General features: G+C 42.3%; 1 protein-coding gene and 1 long non-coding RNA gene across 2 annotated transcripts; one reads left to right on the top strand and one right to left on the bottom strand.

Moving 5' to 3' along the window:
- Positions 1 to 332: 332 nt before the first annotated feature.
- On the bottom strand, positions 333 to 26050 carry zhx2 (zinc fingers and homeoboxes 2). Its single transcript, XM_022753244.1, has 13 exons — positions 25643 to 26050; positions 9925 to 10406; positions 8883 to 9599; positions 8145 to 8357; positions 7390 to 7647; positions 7053 to 7268; positions 6773 to 6857; positions 5796 to 5981; positions 4434 to 4837; positions 2732 to 2984; positions 2430 to 2586; positions 2027 to 2146; positions 333 to 696 (listed from the first exon to the last, which is right to left on the bottom strand). The coding sequence occupies exons 2-12, from the start codon at positions 10021 to 10023 to the stop codon at positions 2029 to 2031; spliced, it is 2706 nt and encodes a 901-aa protein (XP_022608965.1). The 5' UTR covers positions 10024 to 10406; positions 25643 to 26050; the 3' UTR covers positions 333 to 696; positions 2027 to 2028.
- On the top strand, positions 20096 to 21613 carry LOC111227647. The gene is made up of 3 exons (XR_002665350.1): positions 20096 to 20227; positions 20627 to 20714; positions 21103 to 21613. It is a non-coding gene; the product is annotated as an uncharacterized LOC111227647 (long non-coding RNA).
- Positions 26051 to 26588: the final 538 nt, after the last annotated feature.

Below are 26588 nucleotides of genomic sequence, written 5' to 3'. Positions count from 1 at the left end.
TGTTATTCCTCCTGACTGGTTCTCCAGCGCGTTTGAGTGATTTCCACCTTCACCAGTGTGATTCTATGAATGCGAGTCAAGGTGACGGTGCAAGAGAAAAGGAAAAGTTGAAATTGGAGATGAAGAGGCCTATCATGAGAATATCTATCAATACAGCAGGGATATATGCAAGTGCCATCAAAGACTGCTCATAAAGAAGTGTGCAAGTATGATTTTCGAAAAAAAAAAAAAAAAAGGGTTAGGACTGATTTTCAGTGAAAAACAGACTCATACACTTTGATCTTAAAACAACAACAACAACAAAAAAACATTTCAGGTTTTGGGGCACCAGTCAGACTTTTTTTTTTTTTTTTTTTTAAAAATGTAACAAAACTTGCCCTCCCAGTAAAACTGTACAAACTTTTTTTGTAATACAGAAAAATATTTACAAGGGTGCTTCTGTTTTGTTTTTTTGTTTTTGTGTTTTTTTTTAAAAACTCTAGTAGTAGTAGTAAGAACAATGCATCAAGTCCAGCTTTGGCACTCCTCTTAATGTCAGCATCTGCACCTCACATCAGTGCTTTAACAGTGGCACTCCAAAGTCCCCGGCGCTTTGTGATGACATCACAGGCAGACAATTACATCACTGGTTCCACATTTCAGTCATTCAGGGTCATCGGATGGTGGTCTGACTCAGAGGTCAATGATTTGCTCAACCTGGAACATAATCAGAAATCAGACATTTATTATTTTATCAATACTGTTCCCAGATTAAGTGATTGAAGTGGTCACTGAGAAATTTAAAAATCATCAATTGTTATGGACATGAAATAAAAACAAAACCTTTTTGGATACTAAAGTGCAAATTTTTATAAAATGAAATGGAAATTCTCCATCATCTGCAGTAATGGTGTGTGTGTGTGTGTGTGTGTGTGTGTGTGTGTGTGTGTGTGTGTGTGTGTGTGGGGTGGGGGAGCTGTCAACATGTACGATGCTAATGATGGTGTGGTCCAAATATCATCCTGCCTTCCCAGCATGCCATCTTTCTGAAGGACCAGTTAGAGGTAATTACACACTAATAACTTCCTGGGTAGCTGGGGGCTGCAGCTGTGGCATCCTAAACGAACAGCTCACCATTTATTTATTCATTGACATGAGCCAAGTCACACAGTGACGTTTTCAAAATCCATATCCAACTCCAGCATCTGTCCGCCCATCAATCCATTCTCCATAGCCAGTTATTCCTGGTCAGGGTCACAGAGTACTGGAGCATATCCCAGCATGCACTGGGTGAAAAGCCATGTGTAATTTGTCTTCTTGGTTTCACCTACACTTAACCCTCTTATGACTGGCACAGTTGTTTATTTGTACAGATGTAATAAAATCTTCATTTATTTAAAGCTGCACTGATCAGGATTTTCATATTAACAACATTTCAAATTACTATGCGTTATGTGAAGGGTGTTGTTCATGATGAATCCACAAAGAATTATCACCTGTTTGCAGTTTCCCTGGGCTCTATCCAGCTTTGCAGCGTCTTTCAGCTCATTGTTTTGGTTTCACAAACCACAACTTTCATGTCCAGCCACAACAGGCAGCTTTGATAAACCCACTGTATGCTTTCTGCCCAGCACCACAAGCAGAAAAGGTAAAGAAACAATCAGCAAGTTCCGCACAGCGTCTAGCAACCTAAAGAGCCAGATATTTTTCACCAGATGTTCATCAGGTGGCCAGAGTCTTCTCCAAATCAGTGCTAATATTTATGGATGCTAACATGTTAGCAATATAATCTTCTCAAGGCCAGATGTGTGATTTTTTTTTGCTTGTTGTAAAGTTCTGCCCCCAAGTGCCCAAAACAAATTTAAAAAACTCATTAAAGCAGCTTTAAACTTGATCCATCTCATCAGCATTAGATAGAAAATGTCCCTTTCATTTTGTACATGTAGTGTAATGTCAACATCCGATGTCTTAATTTTGTCTATACTCGATGTTTTTAATTTTAATGCAGTAAAATTAACTGAAGGGCTGTTTCGCCTATTTAACCTACCATCAACCAGTGACCCTCCCTGGTTGCTCCAAGGTCAAAACATCAGAGTCTGTTGCAAGCCTCTGTCTTTCCACTTCTCCTTCAGTCTCCTCCCCCACTGCCACACTGACCTTTACCCACCTGGCAAAGAAAAAGACACAAAGTTTAAACACAAACAGGCTCCCTCTAGGGACTGGAAACAAAAAAATCATTCTTTCTGTTCTTCCTGTTTTGCACATTAAATGCAAGATGTCATAAACCATGCACTGTCTTATTTTTCACAAAAACAAACTTAAAATAACTCATCAGAAATTCCTTTAAACTAAATATTGGCAGTGAGCTGGTCTTTTTTGTCTGTATAACATGAATCTAACACCACAAAATAAATATAAGACAAAAATCTGGCTTTTGTCTCTCCACCCACCTCCCTTTGTCAGGAGCGCTAGAGCTAGTCTGGTCTGGTCTGGTCCGGCTCAGGTCCGTCACACTGTGTGCTAGTCTGTCAGTCAACCACTGGACTTTGTCTTGTTCTGACAGCTTGGAGTGCTCCGTAGCTGCCGTCTTCTCACCTGCCTCCTCCACTGCAACAATGGTTGTGTGATAAAGCATGTGCACAAAAACAAAGAAAGCACAAAGTCAAACAAGGGAATAACACAATTTCCAAAAATGATATTAAAAAGAAAGACAAAAAAAACACACTACTCCATGTTCTCCTCCAAAACTCACCTTTTACAGCCTTGACTTCCAAAGAAACGCTCTGTTTCTTCTCAGAACTCTGGCTGTTCTGTTCATGGCCCGCTTTCTGCTGCTCAACGACGTTCTGGTTTTGGAAACCTTCCATCCAGTCCAGAGTTTCACCGTTCTTCAGTGCTGAGCGGTGGTCCTTGAACCAGCGGACAATGTCGGTGCGTCCCAGGCTTGTTTGGACCTCCAGCTGGCTGTACTCCTCAGGAGATGGCCACTGGGTCCGACAGAACATCTGTGACAGATGATGGGACCAAGCACAAAACATTTTACCCCATCAAAACAATACAGTATTTAATTGACTGACATATATAAAATTCAAACATCAGCACCTGGAGTGTTAAGGATTGTTTGTTTTATATAAAGGGCAGAATCCTTTTGCCAGAGCTGGTAAAGAGATATACTAGTAATTAGCAAATGTTAGCATGTTATCAATATAGTTGAAATTAGCTACCAGTAATATAATATATAATATTTAATAATGTAACACTCAAGGATAATTTTTCTTTTACTTTTGGTACATTTTGCTTATAATACATACCACATAGTTGAAAATACAGGACTTTTACTTGTCAATGAGTATTTATATACTGCAATGTTGCCATTTTTATTTAAAGGCTTTAAATACTGAACTGACTGACTCACTGAACATGCTACACTAAGATGGTGAACATTGTACCTACTAAACATCAGCATGTTTGTATTGTCATGTCATGTCATGTCATGTCAGGATGCTGAATGCTGATGCTTGAAGCCTTTATCTTAAAGCACAATATAAGTAGAGCCGAACAGAGCTCTTAGCATGGCTGTAGACTCTTGGTTTCTTTTAACAGTGATTTATGAAATGTCTTCCTACCCGGATGGAGTTTTATTGATGGAAACACAGTATGTTTACATTGATTATAAACAATTGCCCATTTTAACTTAATGTGCTTTGCTGCAATGTGTCAACGCTGTTCCTTTTTCTCTCTAGCAGTGAAACACAGAGCCTGCTCAAAGGGGCCACAGAGTGAAATTGACTGTCATTTCTAACAGTTCAGTTGTGAATTATTTTTAAATCCTACACATTTACCTTTATGTAGGGTTAGGTGAGGTGATACTATAAATACATTGGCTATTGTTGATAAGCTTAATATGTCTGACAGACTTTTATTTTCTGCAGCTGAAACATATGGGGTCCCCATTAAACGACAGCATATGTGTCATTGGACATAAAACAAGTACTGTTACTGTTAAAGAGATGTCTCATGAATATACTGTATACTGGATCCTATGGGATCCCGCTGTTTTCCAGACATAACACGTCTCTAACATCTTCTCTGTACTCTATCTGATCTGACCTTGTAGTCACTGAGCATCGTATCTCACTTTTAATATTCAGGTATCAGCCACTTTCATCATGTAGTGTCAATCACGCTGCTTCTCCTCAAGTACAAGTACAATACCATCTCAAGATTAATCATTTAATTTTACGCAACACCTCGCTTGAGATTGTATTAAAAAGGTGCCGTCTCATCAACTAATCTCTTTAAAGTCACATCTCATTAATCTGTTGACACCATTAGCAGCACCTCTCCAATTAAACAGTATTCATCTTTATATCATTACAGCTTGCATCAATGCTCTAACTTGTGGCATATTTTGATACAGTCAACACTGACGTGTTTCCGTCACCTCTTCTCACCTCTCTGAGCAGGGTGAGGGAGCGGCTGGTGATGGGGACTGGGCTTGTGGAGGCCGACAGGATGGGAGGATGGGGAGAAGAGGAGGAGGATGAAGAGAGGATGGGAGGAGATGCAGAGGAGGAGAGGGTCGGTGGGTGAGGGGAGGAGGCTGCGAGCACAGGAGGGGACGAGGAGGAGGAAGAGGAGAGGACAGGTGGGTGAGGGGAGGAGCGGAGAGGTTTCCCGTCCTGCTCTCGATGAGAAGCCCCGTTCAGCAACGCCCCGGGCCGGTCTGGTCTGTCCTCCGTGTTTTTTGAGGCCATGGAGAGCAAAGTCTTCTCCATGTTGTCCCTCAGTGCCCTGCGCTCTGAAAACCAGCAGTCCACCTCCGTCTTGGACAGCCTGGTCTCCTGGGCCAGCTGGTCTGCAGCACAAGAGAGTTCAGTGGGTCAAATGAGCTGTGTTACCTCCAAGTAGAAGCTTTTTTTTGTAAACCTGAGAATTCAGTCTCTCTCCACGGGACTTAAAAATGGGTTCATTAAAAACATTTCTGCTATTCTTGTCATGCAGGCAGCCACCAGAGACTGGCCTACAGCTACACCAGGGTGAAAGAAAATGAAGTCACATGCTGTGAACTTAGAAATAGAAGAAAACACTACAGAATGTTTCAAAGTAATTTTTAAATCCGAGTGAGGATATTGAACACAACCAACTAACCAACTGAATCTCACCCAATTTATATTATTTCAGTGCCAAAGTTTTTAATAAGTGGTTTAAAAGTTGTCATCATTTTTCTCAGGGAATTTAATAACATAAACTAATCTTTAAAAAGATATCTGTGAAGCTAATTTTGTGCCTCATTAGCTCCCAATCTGCAGGAGGGCTGTCATGTGCTTTTGTAGGCAAAGGCAAATATAATGTGTTCACATTAAGCATCTGAATTTAGTACTAGACTGAGACCACCAGTGAATAAGTTAGTAAAATAACATGCACAGACAAGCTTCCTGCACACAGAAAAAATGCTCATTAATGAAGCTGTTTGATTCTTTTCAAGGAAGTTCAAGGAAGTAGTAACACTGTAAACACTGTTTGAATGTTTAAGCCATCACCACTTGTGTTTAATTACTCCACTCTGGCACAAATAAACACATACACATATTCTAATGATACTATTTATATTATGACTCAATATTTATCCATCTTTCCTCATCTGTTGATACCTGAAATTTGTTCCTGTCCTAAACATCACTTTTCTCCAGTACATTCCCCCAGGAGCCACTCTATGTCGTATACTAACAACCAAAACAAGAATAAGGTAATAAATCTCAAGTGTTCCCATCCTAAGACATGTGCTTATGAGAGGATTGATGGGTGGGCTGTACCTAGCTCGGCCTCAGTTGGAGAGCTGCTTCTCTGGAAACTCTCCTCCAGTGCCTTCAGCTGCTCAGATGTCTTTCCCTTCACCCTCTCCAGCAGAGGAAAATGACTGGGGACTGCTTTCTTTACAGGACCATCTTTAGGTGCTGGCATCACCTCTGCTTTCACTAGCACTGGTGGTGGAGGAACCCCTTCAAGAGTGACAAAAAGAGAGGGAAACTTCAAATGCTGAGATATGCTAATTCATGTTTTCACACTAGAATTACCACCTTGCAGTTGTATGCCTCCACCAGCCACCAAGATTCAGGAAATAAGGTCACAATCTCCCCTTCCTGAGTTACAGTGTTGAATAATTGCCAGATGTGTTTTTGCAGAACATTATGATGTCACAGTGAAGTTGACCTTTGACTTTTTGGATATAAAATGTCACTTTTATCCTATTAGACATTTGTGTTAAACTTTGTCATAATTAGCATATGAGTGAGTGAGTTATGGGCAAAATTGTGACCTTTGATCTTTGACAATCAAATTCCAATCGGATCATCCTTGTGTCCAAGTGAATGTTTGTGACAGATGTAATGAAGATTCCTCTGGGCGTTCCTCATATATTGCATTCACAAGAATGTGAAGTCACCGTGACCTTGACCTTTGGCCACCAAAATCTAATCAGTTCAACCTTGAATGCAAGTAAATGTTTGTGCCAAATTTGAAGAAATTTGTTCAAGGCATTACTGAGATATCGCATTCACAAGAACCTGAAAATATAATGCCTCCAGCTCTGGCTGTCACCAGCGCAGAGGTATAATAATACATACAATACTGGTTAAATGACGCAGCACGGACACAGTGCTTAAAAAAAGCTCGTTATGGTTTAGTAATTAAAACTCACCCCTGGGAAGCAAAATGAGATCGTTTCAAACCCACAGAAAGATGTATGATTAATCCCAGTCAGGGGAAGCGTGGCACTGATCACACCTCATACCTTTGAGATTAAGGAGCCTCTGTTCACTGAACCACTTCTTTATCTCTCCTCTGGACAGCCCGGTGGTCTCTATCAGCCTGTAGATCTATCACACGACAAGATGCAATGGAAGATGAAACAATAAGCTCGGGCATTTATCAGTGACAGTTGAGTGTTTAAAAAAAGGCAGCAGGACTAAATTAGAAAATAAAAGCTGCCACAAAAAAATCTGTCTATGTTGAATTTTTAAGGCATGGCACAAAAAAAAAAAAAAAATGCCATTTCACTCACTTATTCTTACCTCATCTTCCTCAGGAAAAGGACACTGTGTGTAGCTGGACCTCAATACTGTTAGCTGCTCGGCTGTTTTATTGGGGTCAACTGTGAAACTCAGCACTTTGGGTGACGCCGGCTTTGATGTGGCCATGGGCGCCGAGATGGTTTGAATGATGGAGGGTCGTTTACTGTCTGTGGCTATCACAGGGGAGGCCAAGGGTCGTTTAAGTGACTGCGCCACCTGTATTAATCATGGAGGAAATATTAAATATAGTTTAAGATGGATAGTTGCAAGTCATATTGACATATTGACTGTGTTACTGCGTTTGTATGAGTTGCATTTCTGCCCAGTGTTTTGCTACCTGGTTAGCCACTGTGAGTGCCAGTGGTGCGCAAGTGACAGTGGAGCCGTTGGCTACAGGAGTCAGCACCAGGCTGCTCGGTCCCAGGAGCTGACAGGGGAGGGACTGCAGGACTGAGGCTGCTTGCTGCATGGGTTTGGAGCCTGCAGCAGACTGGTTGGTGGATGACTGAGAGTTGAGCTGAGGAGCTACCACAGTGAAGGTTTGAGGCACAGAGGAGATTGTACCGTTGAACATTTTCTTCCTGGCTTCTTCCACCTGTCACAGAGGGAAAGTGCTTGTTATACTTGTTTGTTTAATATATATCTCTTATCTGTGTGTATGGATGAAATTATATTATTTATCTGTAGTAAATACAGTACCACAATTATTTAATGCTTCATCTTGGACTGTTCGAATTAATTTTGAAAATTAAATTTAATTCAACATGTTAGTAATCAAGCAAGACCCCACAATCTGATCTGTGGTTATTGTCTAAATAGACAATTTCCATACTTGTGCTTTGAGCTATAATTTGCTGAAGGCATGGCGCATTCCCAAACCCACTTAATATTTCAGCCCACAGTAATTATTCTCAGTACTCAGACTTAAGGTGAAATAACATGAGGTGCTAGAAATACAGTTTCTGTCACCATTATTATTTTTACTTTTTGGAAAATAAGCAGATGCCGTTTGAGCCTCTGGGTGATGAAAAAGACCTAAGGAAAATACACTAAACAGAGTGCCTATAATATTATTATTACTATAACTCCCACCTCCTCAGGTGACCAGCTAATGCCCTGTTTGAGCCTCTGTGTGGTGAACCAGACTTTGATTTGCTCCTCTGGATGTTTTGAGGCTGCAGTGAGCCAGGAGAGCTCAGCCTGTGTTGGGTAGGGGAACTTGTTGAAGGAGGAGATGAGTGTCAGGTTGTCATCCAGTGAAGGGTTGTATTTGGTTGTGTTGAGGGGCACTGCGATCTTCGGCACCTGGAACAAAACAGAAAATAACAACAAGATGGTAATGCTTAATGTAAAGTCTGTATTTTCCTCATAATTTCCTTGAAAGTTTCCCAAAAAGAAGTATGTATTCATTTATCATTGGAAACTTCAATCTCCATATGTGTTACATTGTGTGCTTGCTTGTCGACAAATTTATGAGCTTCAGAGCTGCTGGTAGTTTTTTGTAACCTTTAGACACAACTAGCTAAGCTAGTTTAGCATAAATAGTTCAACATTTTGGGAAATACAACTACTAATTAAACAAACATGATATCATTTGCAATTGAATGTACTTTAGAGTTGCTGGTAGGGTTATCTTATTTTATCTTTGGACAGAACCAGGCTAAGCTAAGCTAACCGCTAGCTGGCTGTAGCTTTATATTTCACGTACAAACATGAGCTTGGTATTCATCTTTCACCCAACTCATGACAAGAAAATGTACTTGTGCATTTCTCACGTGTATTTCTCAAAATGACAAACTAGAAGAATTCTTCCTCCATTGTGCGTCTTACCTGGGTATAGTTTAGAGGCCGCTGTAGGGAAGGCATAATGTGAGAAAGGCCGTCTGCTTTGAGGAGCGTTGACTCAGGGATGATGACTGTCCCGTTGACATTGACCGCTGTGATTGGTTTCTTGGCCAGATCAGGGGTCAGTTTCCCCAACTGAGACTCTGTCCGTTTATTATCTGATATTATTTTTGGTTTACCGATCTTGACTGTGGTGGGTTTGCTGAGTGGCAGAATGCCTAGTTCGTCCCCTTTGCCTGAAATGGCACTGGAAGTGTTGTAAATGACTGCATTGTTACTGCACCCCTCTATTGTCTGTTCTAAGATTGTCTGATTGTTCATTTTTATACGTTTGAATTTGAAGTTGCTCTCCCCTGGGTGACACCTCTCATTGTGTTCTGTCAGGGTGTCAAACTTCTTTGTGTTGAAGTTGCAGACAGCACACAGATACAGGGGGTTTAGGATGACGTTAGGGTGGTTGGCATCTACATGTTCTTTGAAAGTGTTGAGGTTCTGTGTGGAGAAGGGGCAGTATTTGCACTCGTAGCCCCCCTGCTGCCTACGTTGAGGCTTAGAAAGGTCTGGTGGCTCCGTCGCAGGTTTGTCTGGAGCTGCTGGGGGGTCTGAGGCCTTTCCCATTAGATCCAGGTCCATGGATGGCTCTGCTCCTGTTGAGAGATCTGCCTCCATAGGCCCCTCCTCAGTATGGTTCTCTGTTTTTGTCTGGTAAATGGAAAGAGCAGTTTTCAGATGAAAAACAAAGACTACAAATGGCAATTTGAAATATGTGCAGATGATCCACACACAGATATATTTCTTGGCTCTTGCCCTCGATTTATAAACTGAGTCCTGAGATTAGTGCATCCACAGAAAAATGCAGCATAATATAAAATCACAAGATAGAAACAGTTTTAATGTGACTCTGTATTTAGAAGTCATAAAAGTACAATATTCAAATTTACACAAAACCAAGCATGCCATGTTAATTATTAAACTCAACCTATTAAAGAAAAGTCAGATGCTGCTGCCAAACATACTGACAGTGTACCTCCATGTTGTGCGATTCCTCTGACTCATCATCCAGCTCCACCATGGTCTGCTCTGGTCGGATCATACAGGGAGTGGAAGCCTTCCGTCGACTGGACATGATGATGGTAGATCCTGGGTTTGTCCTGGTGCTTGTGCTTGGCCAGGGATGTTGTAAAGGAGACTATGGCCAAGGTGCCCAGGATGCAGGATGCAGCACCCCTGTGAAAACACAGTCTAAGGTGCAGAGGTATAGCCAGGAGGACTGGCTTGCACTAGAGATACAGGCAGCAAGCACAGGACAGTGGGATGGGACTCAGCAGCCAAGAAGTCTTAAGAAAAGGCTTCCCCTGGGGTGAGATTAGTGGCTGGAGAGAGAGGAGGGCAGTGGAAGGTGAAGGTCTGGTAGAAGTGGGGCTATTGAAGTGTAGTGTATGCTGGGCTCGCTGACAGTGTCAGCTCCAGTGCTCATCGACCTCCTGGAACTGCATGACAGGATGCTACCTGGATGAGAGACAGAGGGGAAGAGTAGAGGAAAAAATTATTACAATCAATAGAAAGACATTTTCATTTTGGCCTATTGTTTAAAAACCATTGCTTTACCGGTTTCCTTCATTGCTCTTGAAAGCATTTAATCAGTAATCCTTTTTACGCAACCTGTTCAAGGTGGGAAATGTTACGCCTTTTTATTCCATATAAAAAGTTATGAGGGCAGAATGCGGGGGAGGGGGGGGGGGGCATTCTGCTTTTATGCAGGCGTGGGCAACAAGCAAAGGCAGCATAAAGCAGGGTCTTAACAGTAATATAGTGGGATCTCTGTGTGAAAAAGGGCTAGTGAGACCAGTGGGTGGTCACATCTCTCACCTCAATTGAAATGGTCACTCAATGCGAGTCACAGAAATAAGGACACTTTATGTGTAGAACTTTGTTTGCTCGAGATGCTTGAGACAATTTTGACACTGAATAAAGTGGAGAGTGAAGAAAAATGAGAAAACATAGATACCCTTTTCAAGTGCCTTTGAATAGGCAGCCAACTACAGGAGGCAGTGAACGGGCTGGTTTCAGCATTTTAAGTAATGCAACATGCTTGGTTATTTAAGCTCAGCAGTGTCCCATGTGGATCTGCAGCGAGCCGCCACCCAAAAGAGGTAAGTGTCAACAGCCAGCCTGTGGGCAAAAATGGCTCAAAATGAAAAAGGTCAGAGGAGGCTGGCAAACAAACAAACAGTGGAGCACAGCAGACGGTCTTCAGGTGGTCAGGAATGTTCTATGAAAAACTGAGTAGAAAAGCAGTGTACATGCATCCCTCACATGGAGCAGCAAACTCCTAAAAAGCTTTCACCACTGCGTTAAGTCCATAACATCACGCAATTTAGACAAATCCTGGAACAAAAAGGTCAAAAGGGCAACATTGAGATAAAAACAGTAGGGGTTATGTACAGTGTATAGGACACAAATTCAACTAGAGACCATCCTGCGATGGGATCATACCAACTGTGACGTCTGTCAACATGTTGACGTTCAAATCCATGAGCATTCAGTAGTTTTTACTACGTTATTAAATGTGTACTCTGCACTAAGGGGTCAACCCAGCCTTCATTTTAATCTCATCTACCCACCTGTAAAGTTTCATGACTTTATCTTGCACATATAAACACCTGCCAAAGTCCTCAAAACCACCTCTGTGGTAGTTCCCGCTACAGTAGGTGTCTGCAGGACCACATTTTGCTGTGATGACACACAAACAGAGCCTGGGAATGTTTATGGACTGTGGACAAAAACCTTTCATATCATACACACCCCCTTGACAGCTGCTGTATACTGTCAATGCTCCATTAAGCAATACCAAAACAATACCAGCCCTGCTTGTGCAGTAATAAATCAGAAAACCAGGATGTGGCAGACATGATATGGAGAAGGGGTAATACACAAGTTACTGTTCATGCAAAGGTAGAACTGACACAATTAATTGATCAAAAGAAAATTAATTGGCAACAATTTTGATAATTGCTTAGTCATTTACTAAGCAAAAATGCAAACTATGCTTTTCAAATGTGAATATTTACATTTTTCTTAGTGTTCTACAATTGTAAACTGATTATCTTTGGGTTGTGCTCACCTTGGGCTCTCAATGGGCACTTTCCACTATTTTCTGATATTTTGCAAAATAAAGGATAATCGATTATGAAGATAATCATTGGTTATAGCCCTTGTTCAGTTGCTCCTGCATTTTATGTGTTGTGTTATTTCACCTACGTCTGCATTTCTGCAAAACCACCAACATTAGAAAATGTCCTCGAGTGCCACCTCGAGTATCTATATTAATGCCAGTTTTAACACTTCAACTGTTTTTGAAAAAAAGACTTTATGTCAGTTAAATTTTTCAAATTACATTAAAAACAAGCAGTTGCACAATCAGGGAAACAACACGAGCAACTGTCTTTGAAACCATATGGACTTTGCCCACTTCCAACACCCACCTGATAGAATTGGTTGAGATCAGGAGAGTTCTGTATTTGCAGCTTCCGTCTGACTGAAAACAAACATGAAGTTTTACAAGAGGGCTACTTTGTCGTCTACTTATGCAGAGTAAAAACTTTTATCATCACAGTTTGAAAACAGTGATTTGGCAATGTGGCTGATATGCAAATATATGCAGCTGACAAGTTTGCGGCTGTCATTACAACAAGTTCTCTTGAGAAGTATTGACTAATCATAAATCAGATTATGCCACCAAGTGAATAGAATGAGAAGCCAGAGACAAAAGCAGCTTCAGATACATATCTTTAAAAGCTAAGAGCGGCTTTATTTGGGTTGTGTGGAAATGACACGTCTATCGAGAAGAAGCGGTTACGAAAAACTGAGGGATAGTGAGCAGGTGGGTAGTATTGTAATGAGAGGGGAGAGAGACGCTTATCTGACTGAAAAAAGTCTTGATATTCTGGAGGCTTCACGCCGAAGCTTCATACTCATATGCACATGAGTAAAAATCAAATGAGTCGATGCAGCAGCGGTGCTCTTCTATCAGGACATAATGAGGTTTCATAAAGCCGAGTCAGCACAGAGGACGAGGGAAAGTCCTCTTAAAAGAGTAAAGACTGACAGAGGAAAGATATTTAACCCCACCAAACAAACAGTATGATCATATTTAAGCCTGCTACTCAGGGTGGAGCAACAGTAATTATGTGAATAGTATGACTTTGGGGGCTTCTGTCAGCTCAGCATGTTAGGACTATACTTTGTAATCACGTAAAAGATCCTCTCCAACAGCTACGCATTAATCACATGGCACTGTTCGCTTCGAGGCTTGAAGGCTGTCATTCGCCAGTCGACTCATTGTCCCGAGATATCTCAACTCCTCAAACAACCCACTGAGGCATCATTAGAATGCAGACTCATTACCATGGTGTCGCTATAGCAACCGCGGACGTAGAGCTGTAGTCAAGTAGCTGCTACAGCCATGTCACACTGGCTGAGACTGTATGTACAAGGCTGACCCGGCTGCATGTGGTGTTGTATTTGCTGGTTTTAGAGACAGAGAAATGAGAAAAAAAAGAAGAAAAAAAAAGGAGAAATACTTAGGAAAACAGAAATCTTGCAGAAACAGCTGACAGGCTGTGTGTGTTGAAAAATCCCTGTCCTGCAGGATGCAGAGTGGTGTGGTGCATTTGTGAGGTTTCTTCAGCTTCACTCATTCAGTCAACGGGGAAAGTCAAGGACCAAGCAACAAGGAGAGGACAAGGGAAATCAGAGCTAGTCAGAGGTGGCACACAAAAGACCTCTCTGGTAAAAGATATGGTTGAAAGCTACTCGATTATCCTACTAACCCTGTTCTGGGTGCTGTACAGATTAATACCTTCTAAGAGGACACATGATGTAAACACTGCAGTATACATACTCAGTCTTCCACTCACTATCGCTCTGTCCCTCAAAGTCCGCCCTTTGCCCAAAATCCAGCAATGTAGCCAAGTTCCAGTAAGACGGAATTTGAGATGCATCTGTTGTGCCACTTCATATGACCTGCTGAACTTCACAGCCTGGACACTTTGTGGATGTGCTGATGGGTGACAGTGGCTGGATGAGGATCTGACGATGAAGAGAACAAAGCTGTGGCTGGACTTTTACCTCCTACTGTATGTGCTAAACCCACACAAGCAGAGGGAGGGAGGATGAGCAATTCCGTTTACGCAACATCCATATTAGTAAGCTGTAAACACAACTACCTCAGAACTTAAATAACGTTGGCGATGCTGCCACTGGTTCCTCAGAAATGAACTTCAAGTCCCTGGATGACATCAAACATCAGTCTGAATATTAACTAACTGCCTACTGAGTCATTTATAGAAAAAGTGTTCACTGCAGGACAGATTTCTGAAAGGAAGCTGACTCAGAATGAACATTATCATACACAATATAAACACAAGCAGCTCTGCAGTTTAAGTTGTGGCAGTAAGATTAAACTCATGTGCTCCGATCGCCTGGAAGAGAGAGAAAGGCGTGTGTAAAGAGTGCTGAGCAGTGAGGATACACTGGCTCCAACAGCCTCCTCCTCTCTCTACTCTATCATTTCCAGCGGAGGAAGGCGGGGCTGCTCTCCTGCTGCCTTGGCTGGCTACTTGGGAGCACTGAATGTCATCATGGAAAAGAGAACTGCTACAGTGTGTGATTAATAACCATGGCAATGTATTACTCTATTCAACAGTCACTCAAACTTTATCAAAATAACTTGTATAATACCTTGATAATAGTCTTACTAATAGGCTACTCTCTCAAGGATTAAAAGTAATCAACCTGGTGTCCTTGAGAAGAAATTTTTGCTCTGAGCCATTTGTTTGTTTGGCTGTAAACATCTCACAGAAGGAACTGTGCACAGACTAATGTTTCCGACTGCTGCCTGAGCTTTCCACATGGTAACTTTCACTTTTGATTCTCATCTTTATTGTGAAGCACTTTGTGATGTCTGCCTTTGAAAGATGCTATAAAAATAATGCCTTTATTTTTAACACCAAAAATGGTAATTAGTTGTGGAAGCAAACTTAGCCGTTTTCATAACCTGGGTCAGTCAGTCAGTCTCTCACCTGTTAGTTAAAGTGTCTAACCACGTCAGCGTCTTGGCTTCTGTGTGCAGTGTGAGCTCTGTGCTGGAGCCACAAACTCTGTACTGTCTGGATGCTCATTAAACTTGTATGAATACTGAGCCTGGCAGCTCCTTGCCTGCCCGTCTGTCTGTACTTGCCTGTTGTCTGGCTGTCTGATTGGTGCATTGTATTAGTGGAGCCGTCTTTCTGAAGGAGTTACCTTTAATGCTGCCAGGCAGCAAATACATATCAGCCCTGGCAGTAATCAGTTTAGGCTACACACTGGCATACATACTGGAGAGAGCACAGGGGAAATCAATACAACTGAGCCTGTCTAAAGTATGAAGACAGACAGATGATCTAATACAGCAGGAATATAGTGGTGCTATAGGAAGGATATCTATCTATCTATCCAAACAGCAGTGAGGAGAGAATGACACTGAACAGATGAGTCACAGCAGCACACTCCTTTCAGATCCTATTTCTGGGTATCATTAATGTAATCAAAGTAGTGGGGGAAAAAATATGGCTCAGACTCTGCTCTCAAAAACGGGAATTTTGGGAAAGCAATGTGAAGTGGTCTCCTATTACAGATAACTTTTGTTAAAACACGTCGACCTGAACCAAAGTAGCCACATGACAACTTGGCAATGCATACGTCCTTGGCCAAACCTGCAGTGATTGACGTGTATAGTGATGAAATTCTTGGGAGGCAACATTTCTTATGGATCACTATGGTAACTGCTGTACCTGTGTCTCAGAGGTTAAGGTAAAAGGTTGCAGCTCTATTTTTAGTCAGACAATCGTAAGTAAAGTAAATGTAAAATTATACTATGCAGCCAGACTGATCAGATGCACTCAAGTGTCTTGCAAGGCTATGCACTGTGTGGAATGGAAACAATACTGTACGTCCTGTGCCACAGCTCTCTCCTGAACAGCCTGAACAAAGATCAAGCTCAAGTACTGGCAGATTCTGGTAGGGTTCATTGTTGTAGCTGAAGAGAGAAGAAGGCTGGAGAAATGAATGTACTGCGGAGACACAGCCAACTGAGTGCCAGAGTTTTCAGGCATGCAGTCATCACGGACACAAAGGCACATGAATGGCAACCTCTGCGGCTCCTGCACTTGAAGCCATGCATGAAGTACAAACCAGCCAGTTACACCAGCGCTCTGGAATAACAAGCAAAACAAGACTAGGAAGCAGCACAGAAACCACACGCTGCAGAAACACAGACACGACTTTTGCTGCGACATTAACTAAAACTTTGAACTGCAATCACGCATTTTATTTCACAAAAACATATTGCACAGAGGGAGTGCACACACTGCTCTGTTGGCACTGCTGTCAGGGGTGGGTTTCTCTCCCTCACTGTCTGTTTTGAGTGTGTTTTCCCCCCTGACTGCTTGTTCCATAAGTCAGCCACTGCAGTGAGGACAGTGTGTGTGTGTTTGAATTGTGTGGGTGAGGAGAGGCACCACCACCATTAATACGTCCCAGCAGGGGTGGAAGAGGCAGAATTTCGGACCGTCGCAGACTTAATTTAAATCTCATCACGCGGCTCCTCCTGAGCAAAGCAAAGTGCTGCACTGTGTTTGAGTGCTTGGTATGTTCTGCATAGCAACAGAGCGGCTCTACTTTTGCTGGGCTGGGATGAAGACTAAACGTGGATCAATGATGCAAACGGTTGTTTTGCCACAATAGCCCAACCCATACTGGATTCTCTGAGGCTGATGCCCATACTGATAAGGGGGAAAAAAATAGCCAACGGCCAACCAGATGTTTTTTTTTTTTTTAAACATAAAGACACTATAAACAAACACTTAAAACTAGAATAGCACTCAGTAGAGAGCATACCTCCGCCAAGAGCAAACACTGTCTTCCACCAGGTCCGGATTATTATCTGGATCTGCACTAAATTGTACAAAGTCAATCTGATGAAATGGTCAATCTTGTCATGGTAGAAAAGTGATAAAACATTTCTTGGATCTGCCCCTGTAACCAGATCAGTGCCAAACTTTAAGGGGTTCTTCTGGGGCCCATGCCCCATCCCTCCACCAAGTTCGGTGGAAACCAGTTCTGTACTTTTTGCATAATCCTGCAGTTAGATTGATGCCAGTCTCGTGTCAGCATGGTAAATGCTATGGTAAAGGCTCTAAATGATCAGGCCTCAACTTATATCACAGAGCTTATTTACTGGCACTCAGCTCAGAGGGCCCTGAGATCCGACAACAATTCTCTCTTATTTCCCAGTTTCTGCTCTACAATTATGGAACCAGTTGCCATGGGTTTTTAAATCTAGCAAAAACACATTTTTAATTCACTGGTCAGAATATATAATTCTGTATTTGTCCCTGATTGTTAATTGTTGTCGTTGGTATGTTTTTCTGTGTCTTTACTTTTACTTTATATTTCAATATCATTTATACAGCACTTTGGTCAGCTCAATGTCAGAATGTTTAATTTGACTAAATATGCATCTGGAGCCAGCAGCTGGTTAGCATAGCTTAGCATAAAGACTGAAAATGGGGAAACAGCTAGCCTGGCTCTATCCAGAGGTTATAAAATTCACATATTATTATCTCTAAAGTTCACTAATCAACATTTTATCCCATATTTGTTTAATCCACATAACCCACTCAAACAGTGAATTGTCATTTTCACTGTTTGTGTTTTTTTTTCAGATTAAACAAGCTAAATAAAATTTGTTGATTAGTGAACTTCAGAGGTGCTGATGGGCTGATGTTGTCACCTCTGGAAAGAGCCAGGCTGTTAGGCTAACCAGCTGCTAGTTCCAGCTACAAATTTACCGTACAGAGATGAGAGTGGCATCAATCTTATCTCCTAACTGTTGGCAAGCAAATAACCAACTTTCCCAACATGTCAAACTATTCCTTTAAATGTTGTAATTTGAATTGTGGCCAAGATTTGTACTAAGTATGAGTTTTTACACATGAGAAATAATCTTTGTGTTTGGTGAACAAACTATTGGCCTCAGTGTTTCTATAGTCTACCTCAAGCATCTTTGGTATTATTTCTTGTTATTTACTGACATATACACAGATACTGATGTATGTATCAGAGTGACTAAACTCATTTTAGTGCATACTTTGCTATTAATTTTGACAAGATTCTGTCACCTCAGCAAATTTTAGCTGCTATAAATTGTGTATAGCACAATCTCACTTTCTTTTAAGTCAGCACCTTTTCTCTTGAGTATTTTTCGTTCAATATTCTAAAGTTGCATGGGCTCAATATCACGCACTCATCAGCTTTTATGACAAGTTGCCAAACTTTCATATGGAGGTCCCAGAAAAGTAGCCCCATCATCACTGCTGTGTCCTTATTCAATCCACAAACACGAGGAGACACAGTGGCCTATATACAGCATGATGGAAATACTGTCAAGCAGGCTACGCTGCATTAGATCCACGATCCAGTCTCCCATTTAATGTGGTTCGCGTAACACTGAACACACACTAGTGTCACATTGCCAGACCTGTATCCTCCCTTAACACACCGGCGCACTGTCGAACACACAAAGGGCAAGCTATAAAAATATCCAAGTGTCACCCACTCTGCGGCTGATGGTTGTGTTACTATGGTAACACTGTAACCAACGGAAAGCGTTTGTGAGTATGTGCTTGCATCCAGGAGCAGAAAACCCAGAGGAGGTCAAACAGTGTCATGACAGCAGAGATGCTTAAAATCCAGCTCAACTTTACTTCCTGGTTGACACCCTACACCTCATTCTGCACATGCTGACAAATCTTCTACATTATTAGAGGGTCTGAATGACACATTGAGAGATTCGTGTTTTTCTCTAACAATCTTATTAGGGGCATAAAGATGACAGAGATTCACCTTTGTTTGTAACTCAGTATACATTAACCTACAGGACCACACTAAACAGTCGGCTGTGCAGCCCAGCAATCGACTCAAAATAAGCTATTTAACCAACCTGACAGTCCACCTATGATGGACTCCCCATTTAGCTTTGCCTGTTGAACATCAGGAACTGACGAGTATCCAACGCCCATACTGTCATGGAACATCTAAGGCTGTCTCAGTTCAGTTTGCCGCTGCGGCCCCTCCACACTCCCCCGACGTGACCCCAATGACGAAGGCCAACACGTCAGCGAGCATTCACTTGATTCCAGGGGCTGTGAGAGGGAATGAAAAACAGATGGGGTGCGGGGCAGAGTTTCATTACAGCAAATGGGAGTTATCCTGGGGTAAACTATCCCTCTTGAACATTTTTATGTGGCTTTCATGATAATAACCCCCCTTCATTTGGTTTTGCTGTCCTATTTGCACTCCCCCTGTTCAGCTCCATGCTCTTCTCTTTCACTCTCCCTCGTGGCCTTGTGCACATACAGACAGCCACACTGATAACAGCACATTACTCTCCCACGGAAACCTTGTACTTCACAATGTCAACTACTAAGGGCTTAAACCACTGCTAAAAATGTTTTTGTAGTTTTGTTTTTTTTTTTGTTTGAAGAGGGTAAAATGTGAGTTTTTAGTTACAGTAATTGCATTGTGGGACAGAGCTAGTATAGGGCAAGGGTCTTCTTGCACCTAAACAGCATCCTGCAAAATAACGTCAACGCGGGGGCATTGGAGGGACTTCAGTCAAGCAGTTACCACATTTTGATCACAACAAATTGTATCATGTTTTACTGCAATGCAATTTATACAGTGTCCTCCATGTGTGTGTGCATGCATGAGAAGGAGAGAAAGATCTAGGTCTTGACTGTCTTGCTGAATCAAAATGAGAACACCTGGAGACTTTGGAGTTCTTTACTTGTTTGACAGAGTCTCAGTGAGCATTCAGCGCTCCTGTGCAGCCAGATTTCCCACCTGTCAATCTCTGCCTTCTGCAGTGGGTGTGGCTTGTGAATTGTCTCCGGCCTCTCCCCATTGGCCTAACGTTGGTAAGAGGGGCGTGTCTGAGCTCTGCCACTGGCTGACGTGGTGCAGTGCAGAAGGCCTTTCAATAAGCTCTCTCTCCGTTTCCCCTCTGTCCTTTTTTTTCCCCCCAAACTTGAAATCTGGAGGACACACTGGGGTGTGAGAAGGGGAGCGACTCTACACACGAGCAGGCATGATTGACCTACATGACATGCACAGATTGTGTGCACGGGTACAGATCTAACTTTTTTTAGTGCTTATGTTCAGATTTAATGTGCTAACTGCAGAAGTAGTTTTAAGACTGCAGTGGCCACTACAAATAAGCCCTCTGACTGGTGAGTGATGTCCACCGGATAGTTTAATACATGCTTACACACTGCTGTATAAATTGCTGTGCACTCACAGACTTAAATAATAATCAATGCAGAAATGAAGCAGTAAAGTCTTTAATAAAACACACAGCTTGTGAAATGACTGATGGAAGATACTAATGATGGAGCCTGGTGAACCTGCTCTTTCTCCCACACACACACATACTTGCAATCTCTCACTGAGGTCGTCTCTTGTTTCTCTTTCAGACTGCTTAGACATTCTGACTCTAGTGTCTCGTTTCTTGTCTTTGTCACTCTCAGTGTCACCGGGTTTCTTCGGTGACACCTTAGTTCGGTTGGATTTCCGACATGTTAAACACCACAGCCGTACCTGCAATTCTTTATGTGTGATTTTTCCGACAGGCTTTCCAACGGTGGGAAATGGTGACACCATATCAAGCACATTACCAAAGTCAGGGATTGCCTTAGTGGACACATAAAAGGATCACACGTAAGAACAATGACCTTTTTGTCTGCTTTACCTGGAAATGTTATGAGAGCTATGGTGGAAGATTTCCAGGGATTCAACTAGGTCCTGATCTAGCAAACGGCAGCCTTATATTCCAAAACTTGACATACAAACCAACATGAAAAAACACTTTTACAGCTTAAGGTGCATATGGGCCTTTAGTCTACATGGATTTATCACTTCCTCACTCCTGTCTCCCTCCCTTGTCACTCTCATGCAGTGTCACTCTATTGTCTCTTCCTCCATCTCTCTCAGACATCACATGTACTCTTTACTAGTGTTGATTTCATGCTCCCTCTTCATCTGTCCTCATGTAACTCCTCTACCTCTCTAATTTGCCTCCTTCCCTGCATCACGCTCTCCCTCTCAGCCCCACCTACAGGTGATGAGCTCATCTCTGTGATTGCCTTAGTCACCCAACAACACGTCTGAGAAGCCGGCAGAGGCACAGCGGAGAGGAAGACCTGAACTGAACACAGTGGAACAAAGCACAGCGTAAACGTTGGTGATGTCATCACAGAGTCAAGCTGAGCACGACGGGCCGTGATGACAACAACAACAACCTCCGTCCTCCAACCCATGATGACTCATTCCAGTGTTTCACCAAGAGAATGGACAGCCATTATACACATTGTACAGCTCAGGAATGGAAGTGGAAGCATGATTATGTGCAGTCAGGAAATGCTGGACGTTCCTGATGAAGGTGAAAAACAAAAACGTGTTGGAACCCACCACAGGTCTGCTATCACGGCCCCTTAAAATGACAGTCGTTTATCGTGGAATAAATAAGTGTAAGCTCAAACCATATGAACATACATACAGGACCAGTAAATTGAATCTTTGTTTTATATGCTGGTTACAGTATTTCTGTTTCCTATTTCCTAAAAAGAAAACAGTGAGAGCATAAGAGGCTTCTTTAAACATAAAATATCTCTTTCACCTATTACTACAACCTCACTGCACCCGATTGTCAAAATAAAAATAAATAATAGAAAAATAAATCATTAAAAATCAAGGACAAAATGCTGTTCAGATTTTATGATTTGTAGTAATTTTGTGAGTTAGCCAAACTACAAAATGAGCTGTTATCTGGTGGACCTGCACTTATTTTTGCTGTTCACAAAAAACAGATGAGTCATTTGGTTAACAATCAATCTAGTGTTAGCCGCTTGTCATTTTCTAGCTAGAAAGCTGTTGGTCAGTGCTGGATGGCTAATTGCAAGCAGACAGCCTACAATGATCAAAATCTTACACATATAAATCACGTTAACATTTTAACCACTTAGCCAACGTAACCTCAAACACCTATCAGCTGTAACATCAGCAGCACACACATCACATTTACTACCCGCCACCTGCCCACTTTCATTTATCAAAAACAAACATCATTTCTCAGTCGATGTGTTTTGCTATCAATCTTCTGCCCCAGATTAGTTCTAGTTAGCATTCAGAAACTGCAGCAGACACTTGCAACATCTGGTGGTATGACAACTGTCAACAATCAAATCTGACATGAATGATATTTGACTATCCTGCACTTTCTTCTGTTAGACTGTATGTAATTGTCTTGGATTTTGAAAACTGCTTTTGATTTCACATGAAGTTTGATGTCTGGAAAACAAAATCCATTAAATTTGGCATTAAGATTCTAAAACACACCTTTGGCTTTGGTTTAGAAGAGCTATGTGTACGAGCTGTCTAAATAAATCTGTCTAAATACAGAGATCTTTGTTTTTTCATTCACTTCACGGGTCATAATTTGACACCAATTCTTGAGGCTCAGTGTTTTCCTATTTAAATGAATGTGACAGACTGAGTCTTGTTCATTTTCCACCATCTGGCTACAGTAAACGAATAGATGCCTCTAGGAACAAAATAGTGTGGATCACCTCACAGCTGGATGTTTCGGCTGTGACATTATAAGAGGTCACAGTACATTGAGAAACACTGCATGGTTGGGCGAGACTGGGGAAAAAAAGGCAATTCAATGAGGGCAGATTTATATTTAAGCCATTTTCCCAGAAATAATAGCTTCTAAACACCTTACTGTAAATAAAATAAAATGATTTTAGGCTGTACATAAAATCCTCTCCTCACTAAAAAGCTTGCTGTCCCTATTGCTGTCACAGTGTAGTGATGATGGGACAATCACTGATGTTATGGACAAGAAGGTAGGATGGTGACATCTGTGCATTTCTCTAATCCTTTCAGCAATACTAATAATAACATTTCCCCCCCAAAAATTATATTCAAACAGACTTAATCTTGCATCTGTCAAACTGTAAAAACAATTCACTAATGTTGCTCTACACTACACAACTGTGATTGTTAGATTATCATTACTTCTTTCTACTACACTGACATGGTAACAGTCAAAAACATTCATAATTCTAAGTATTTCTATTGGGTGGGTTAAGTGCAGACAATTACACATAACACCTTTTTTAAGCTGTGTTCCCGACATTATTCTGCAAGAAATGCTTGGCGACAAAATACACTAGACAACTGTGTGTGTGTGTGTGTGTGTGTGTGAGATTTGAAATGTGACGGTTTACTTTTATCAACAGAAACCCTTTGAGTGTTCAGCCCCCAATAAAACTGAGCCGGCTGTCATTCCAAATTACATAACATTATCTCTGATTTGGCAGATCACAAGCGGAAACCATGTGAAGAACAAAACATGAGCCAAATTTCTCTTCACATGGAAAAGAGCAAGAGTGCGTGGCTTAGCGAGCGAAGCCAAGTTTATACCCAGAGGAATTGCTGGTAACGGGTACGACAGGAGGGTTAACTGCGCTGTGATCAAAACCACTTGCATCTTTTACTGAGAGGGTGGGACTGTTGATCAGAGAATGTTTAGAAATACAACATAATAGGTCACACCAGTGCTGAGAGAACATCGTCTAATGAACAAGATATTTCATCAGACGTACAGTCAGCAGTATCCGTAACAGGCGCAGAACGCTTTTCAATTAATTGGCCCACCTGTAGGGCCAGAGTGTTTAGGCCTGTCAGAGGTCACTGGTGAACAGGTGCACTGAATTATTTGGTGTCAGGGACTGTTTTATCACAACCAGCACCACAGTATGTTAGGTATAAAATGCTACTTTAATCTCAACCTCCACAATGATAGAGTCAATATCTAATTGTAACTGGTACTGGGAGCCAGCTGGTGTTACAGTCCCTGGAAATGTCATAGTCAGGTGTTTGATGTTATTATTATCAACACCAATACTTGTGTGTATGTTGTTTATAGCAGACTCAAATCAAACCATTGTACTGAATATGTACTGTAGATCAATAAACATCCGATTTGTGACAGTTTGTCGGGATGCGCCGATCCAACCTCAAATTTATAAGCTGTAGACCTCATTGTCATCATTGTTTATGTGAGGTAATGGTATTAGGCCAGGGATGGCTGTGGTACCAAAAACTGAATGAATGCCGCTAAGGGAGGAAATTTTTTATTTTATAACAACACTAACAAATAAACTGTATTAAAGGAGGACTGGTTCAAATCATGGCTGATACCCAATACACTTAATAAGATAAATAACAGTTCCAACCTGGGGTATTGCACAATTGTGTCTGGATGGATCAGTTCTACTGAAGGTGTATATATGTCACTGAAATTGTGCCACAGCCGCAAAAAGCAACAAGACAATTTACATAAGGCTTTAACAGAAGGCCCTCTGGTCTGATGAGGACATATGAGGACACCACCACCCTACTGTAAAGTTAGTCAGTTTACAGTGACTGTATAAACTATGTGACATGGTTTCATAATAATAAACCTATGCTACATGGTAGAGTATGTGTTTTATTGTTCTATGACATAATGATGTAAGAAACTAGAAAACTGGGTAGGAGGTGATAAAAACTGGGCTGTGTTTTGTTAGCAACAACAACTACAGCACTGCAGTATTAAACTATTTAGGTGTTTTATGCAGTACAGGACAACATAAAGCATCAAATACAATGAAATCAATCCAACAGCCACTATCCCCGCATAAGGTTTTACTGGGTGCACTGAGCACATATTTCCCCTGGTTAAGTCTGAGTGTGCTGACTCCAGAGGAGAGCTACAGTCTGTGTGCAGCTTACAGTCTGTGTGCACTGCACTGAGTTCAAAACCAAAGTTGATATTGTGAATAAAATGAACCACGTCTGACTTTTTCCAACAGTTACGGGCCTGCTGCAGTGACAGGATATAAGTGGGCTCCTGTGCTACAGCCCTGTCTGTCTATGTGTCTGCATGCAGTAGGAGCCGTGGTCTCGGAGGGGAGGAGGCATCACCAGGGGTAACGTTACGCCTACATCACAGAGTCGCACAAATCAAAGTCTATAAACAACGTCGGACTCAAAAAGTTGCACTCTAACCTCAGTACCGCTGAATGTGAGCGGCTACACAGGCGGCGGTGCGGGGTGTCCACCGGCCAGCCCGAGATGTGACAGAGGGGCGCAGAAAAACACTCTCCCCAAATGTTCCCCCTCTCGCCATCGACGTAACAACATGTCGGCAAAGGACGGCCATGTTTTGCTGGTTATGTCGAAACGGGGAGGAGGAAAAGTAGACACGATGTCTCTCCTCTATGCCTTCTCGCACCACGGTCACAACGTACCAAAGTGAAACTTAAACACGGGGTCGAAAACATCCAATTAACAACTTGGCGGACACATTGTCTCAGTACGCAGGTGTAAACGGCAGGGGCAGGCAAAGTTCATGCGGCTAGACAAGTTAAAATATTTATACTGAGGCGTGTGGGTGTTTGGGAGCCGCGCGGTGCCAGAGCAAGACAGGAGAGAGGCACAAACAAACAACTACATGCAGTTTTAACTTGGGGGACTTTTCAGGAGGCAGCCGCGGCGAGCCGTTTGAAAAACAGAGGAACAGTTTCTCCATTTCTTACCTGCCCACCGTTTTGGCGCGATGCTCAGGTAGTGCGGTACAATCCCCGAAGCCACTGCGAACCGACGAAACGAGCCCAATCTGTTTTAAACACACTCACGGCGGCCCAATAACCGAGCAGACAACAGGCGACAGGAAAGAAAAAATTGGCGATCACAAGGAGGATCTACGCCAAAAGCCACATGATCGCCGACGTCAGAGTACGTATTTGCATGCCGTACCGGGGCGCCGGTGTCCGTCCATAGCGGGTCCATAGTGTTAAACCAGTGAAAAGTTGAGCAGCGGGCTGAGGAAAGTGAAACTCAGTGAGCAGGCAGCAGGAGGAGTGCTGGTAGCTGCATGAAGCATGCCTGCTGCTGTAAAAATGAATGGACTGCGTCTTGTAGCCGTCAAGTTTCTCCTGTGCTGATGCCTGCCTGCCCCTCTGGTTGGAGCTAATTGAATATGTAAGCATTACAGTGGGCGTTTGTTACCCCCGAGGTCCCGCCCTCCTTCTGTTATCCCGCCCACCCCTCTTTCCTCTCTCTCTCTCCCTCGTCTCTCTGTATGCATGTGCATGTGAGGTGAGGTGTGGAGTTGCTGCAGTGCTTTCTCAAGTGGAAGCTGTTGTGCCCTATGCAGCGAGGGAAAACAGCACACACATACACACACACACACCTGCCTTTCATCACGCACAGAAAACACACTCACATCTGGATCCACAAAGGTTAGTCTGAGGTCAGCTAATACTCACAGTTAGTGTTGGTGAGAGGATCTGCCCTGAAATGACACAGACCGCTCAGTGAGCTCACACACAACAGTGACCTCCTCTGGATCCACTTAAGAACTGATTCTGACCTTGGCCCATGCATGTGCCACATCTGGCATGTAACGACATGTTCAACATTTGTACTGCAGAGATCCCCTTTAACATTCAGGAAACTATAATTCATGAAAAGATATCTTAG

The sequence above is a fragment of the Seriola dumerili genome, unplaced genomic scaffold (genome assembly GCF_002260705.1).
Source record: "Seriola dumerili isolate Sdu_G_001 unplaced genomic scaffold, Sdu_1.0 BDQW01000191.1, whole genome shotgun sequence".
NCBI lineage: Eukaryota > Metazoa > Chordata > Actinopteri > Carangiformes > Carangidae > Seriola > Seriola dumerili.
The sequence above is the reverse complement of the archived record's forward strand: the minus strand, read 5'-3'. Positions and strand labels throughout refer to the sequence as shown.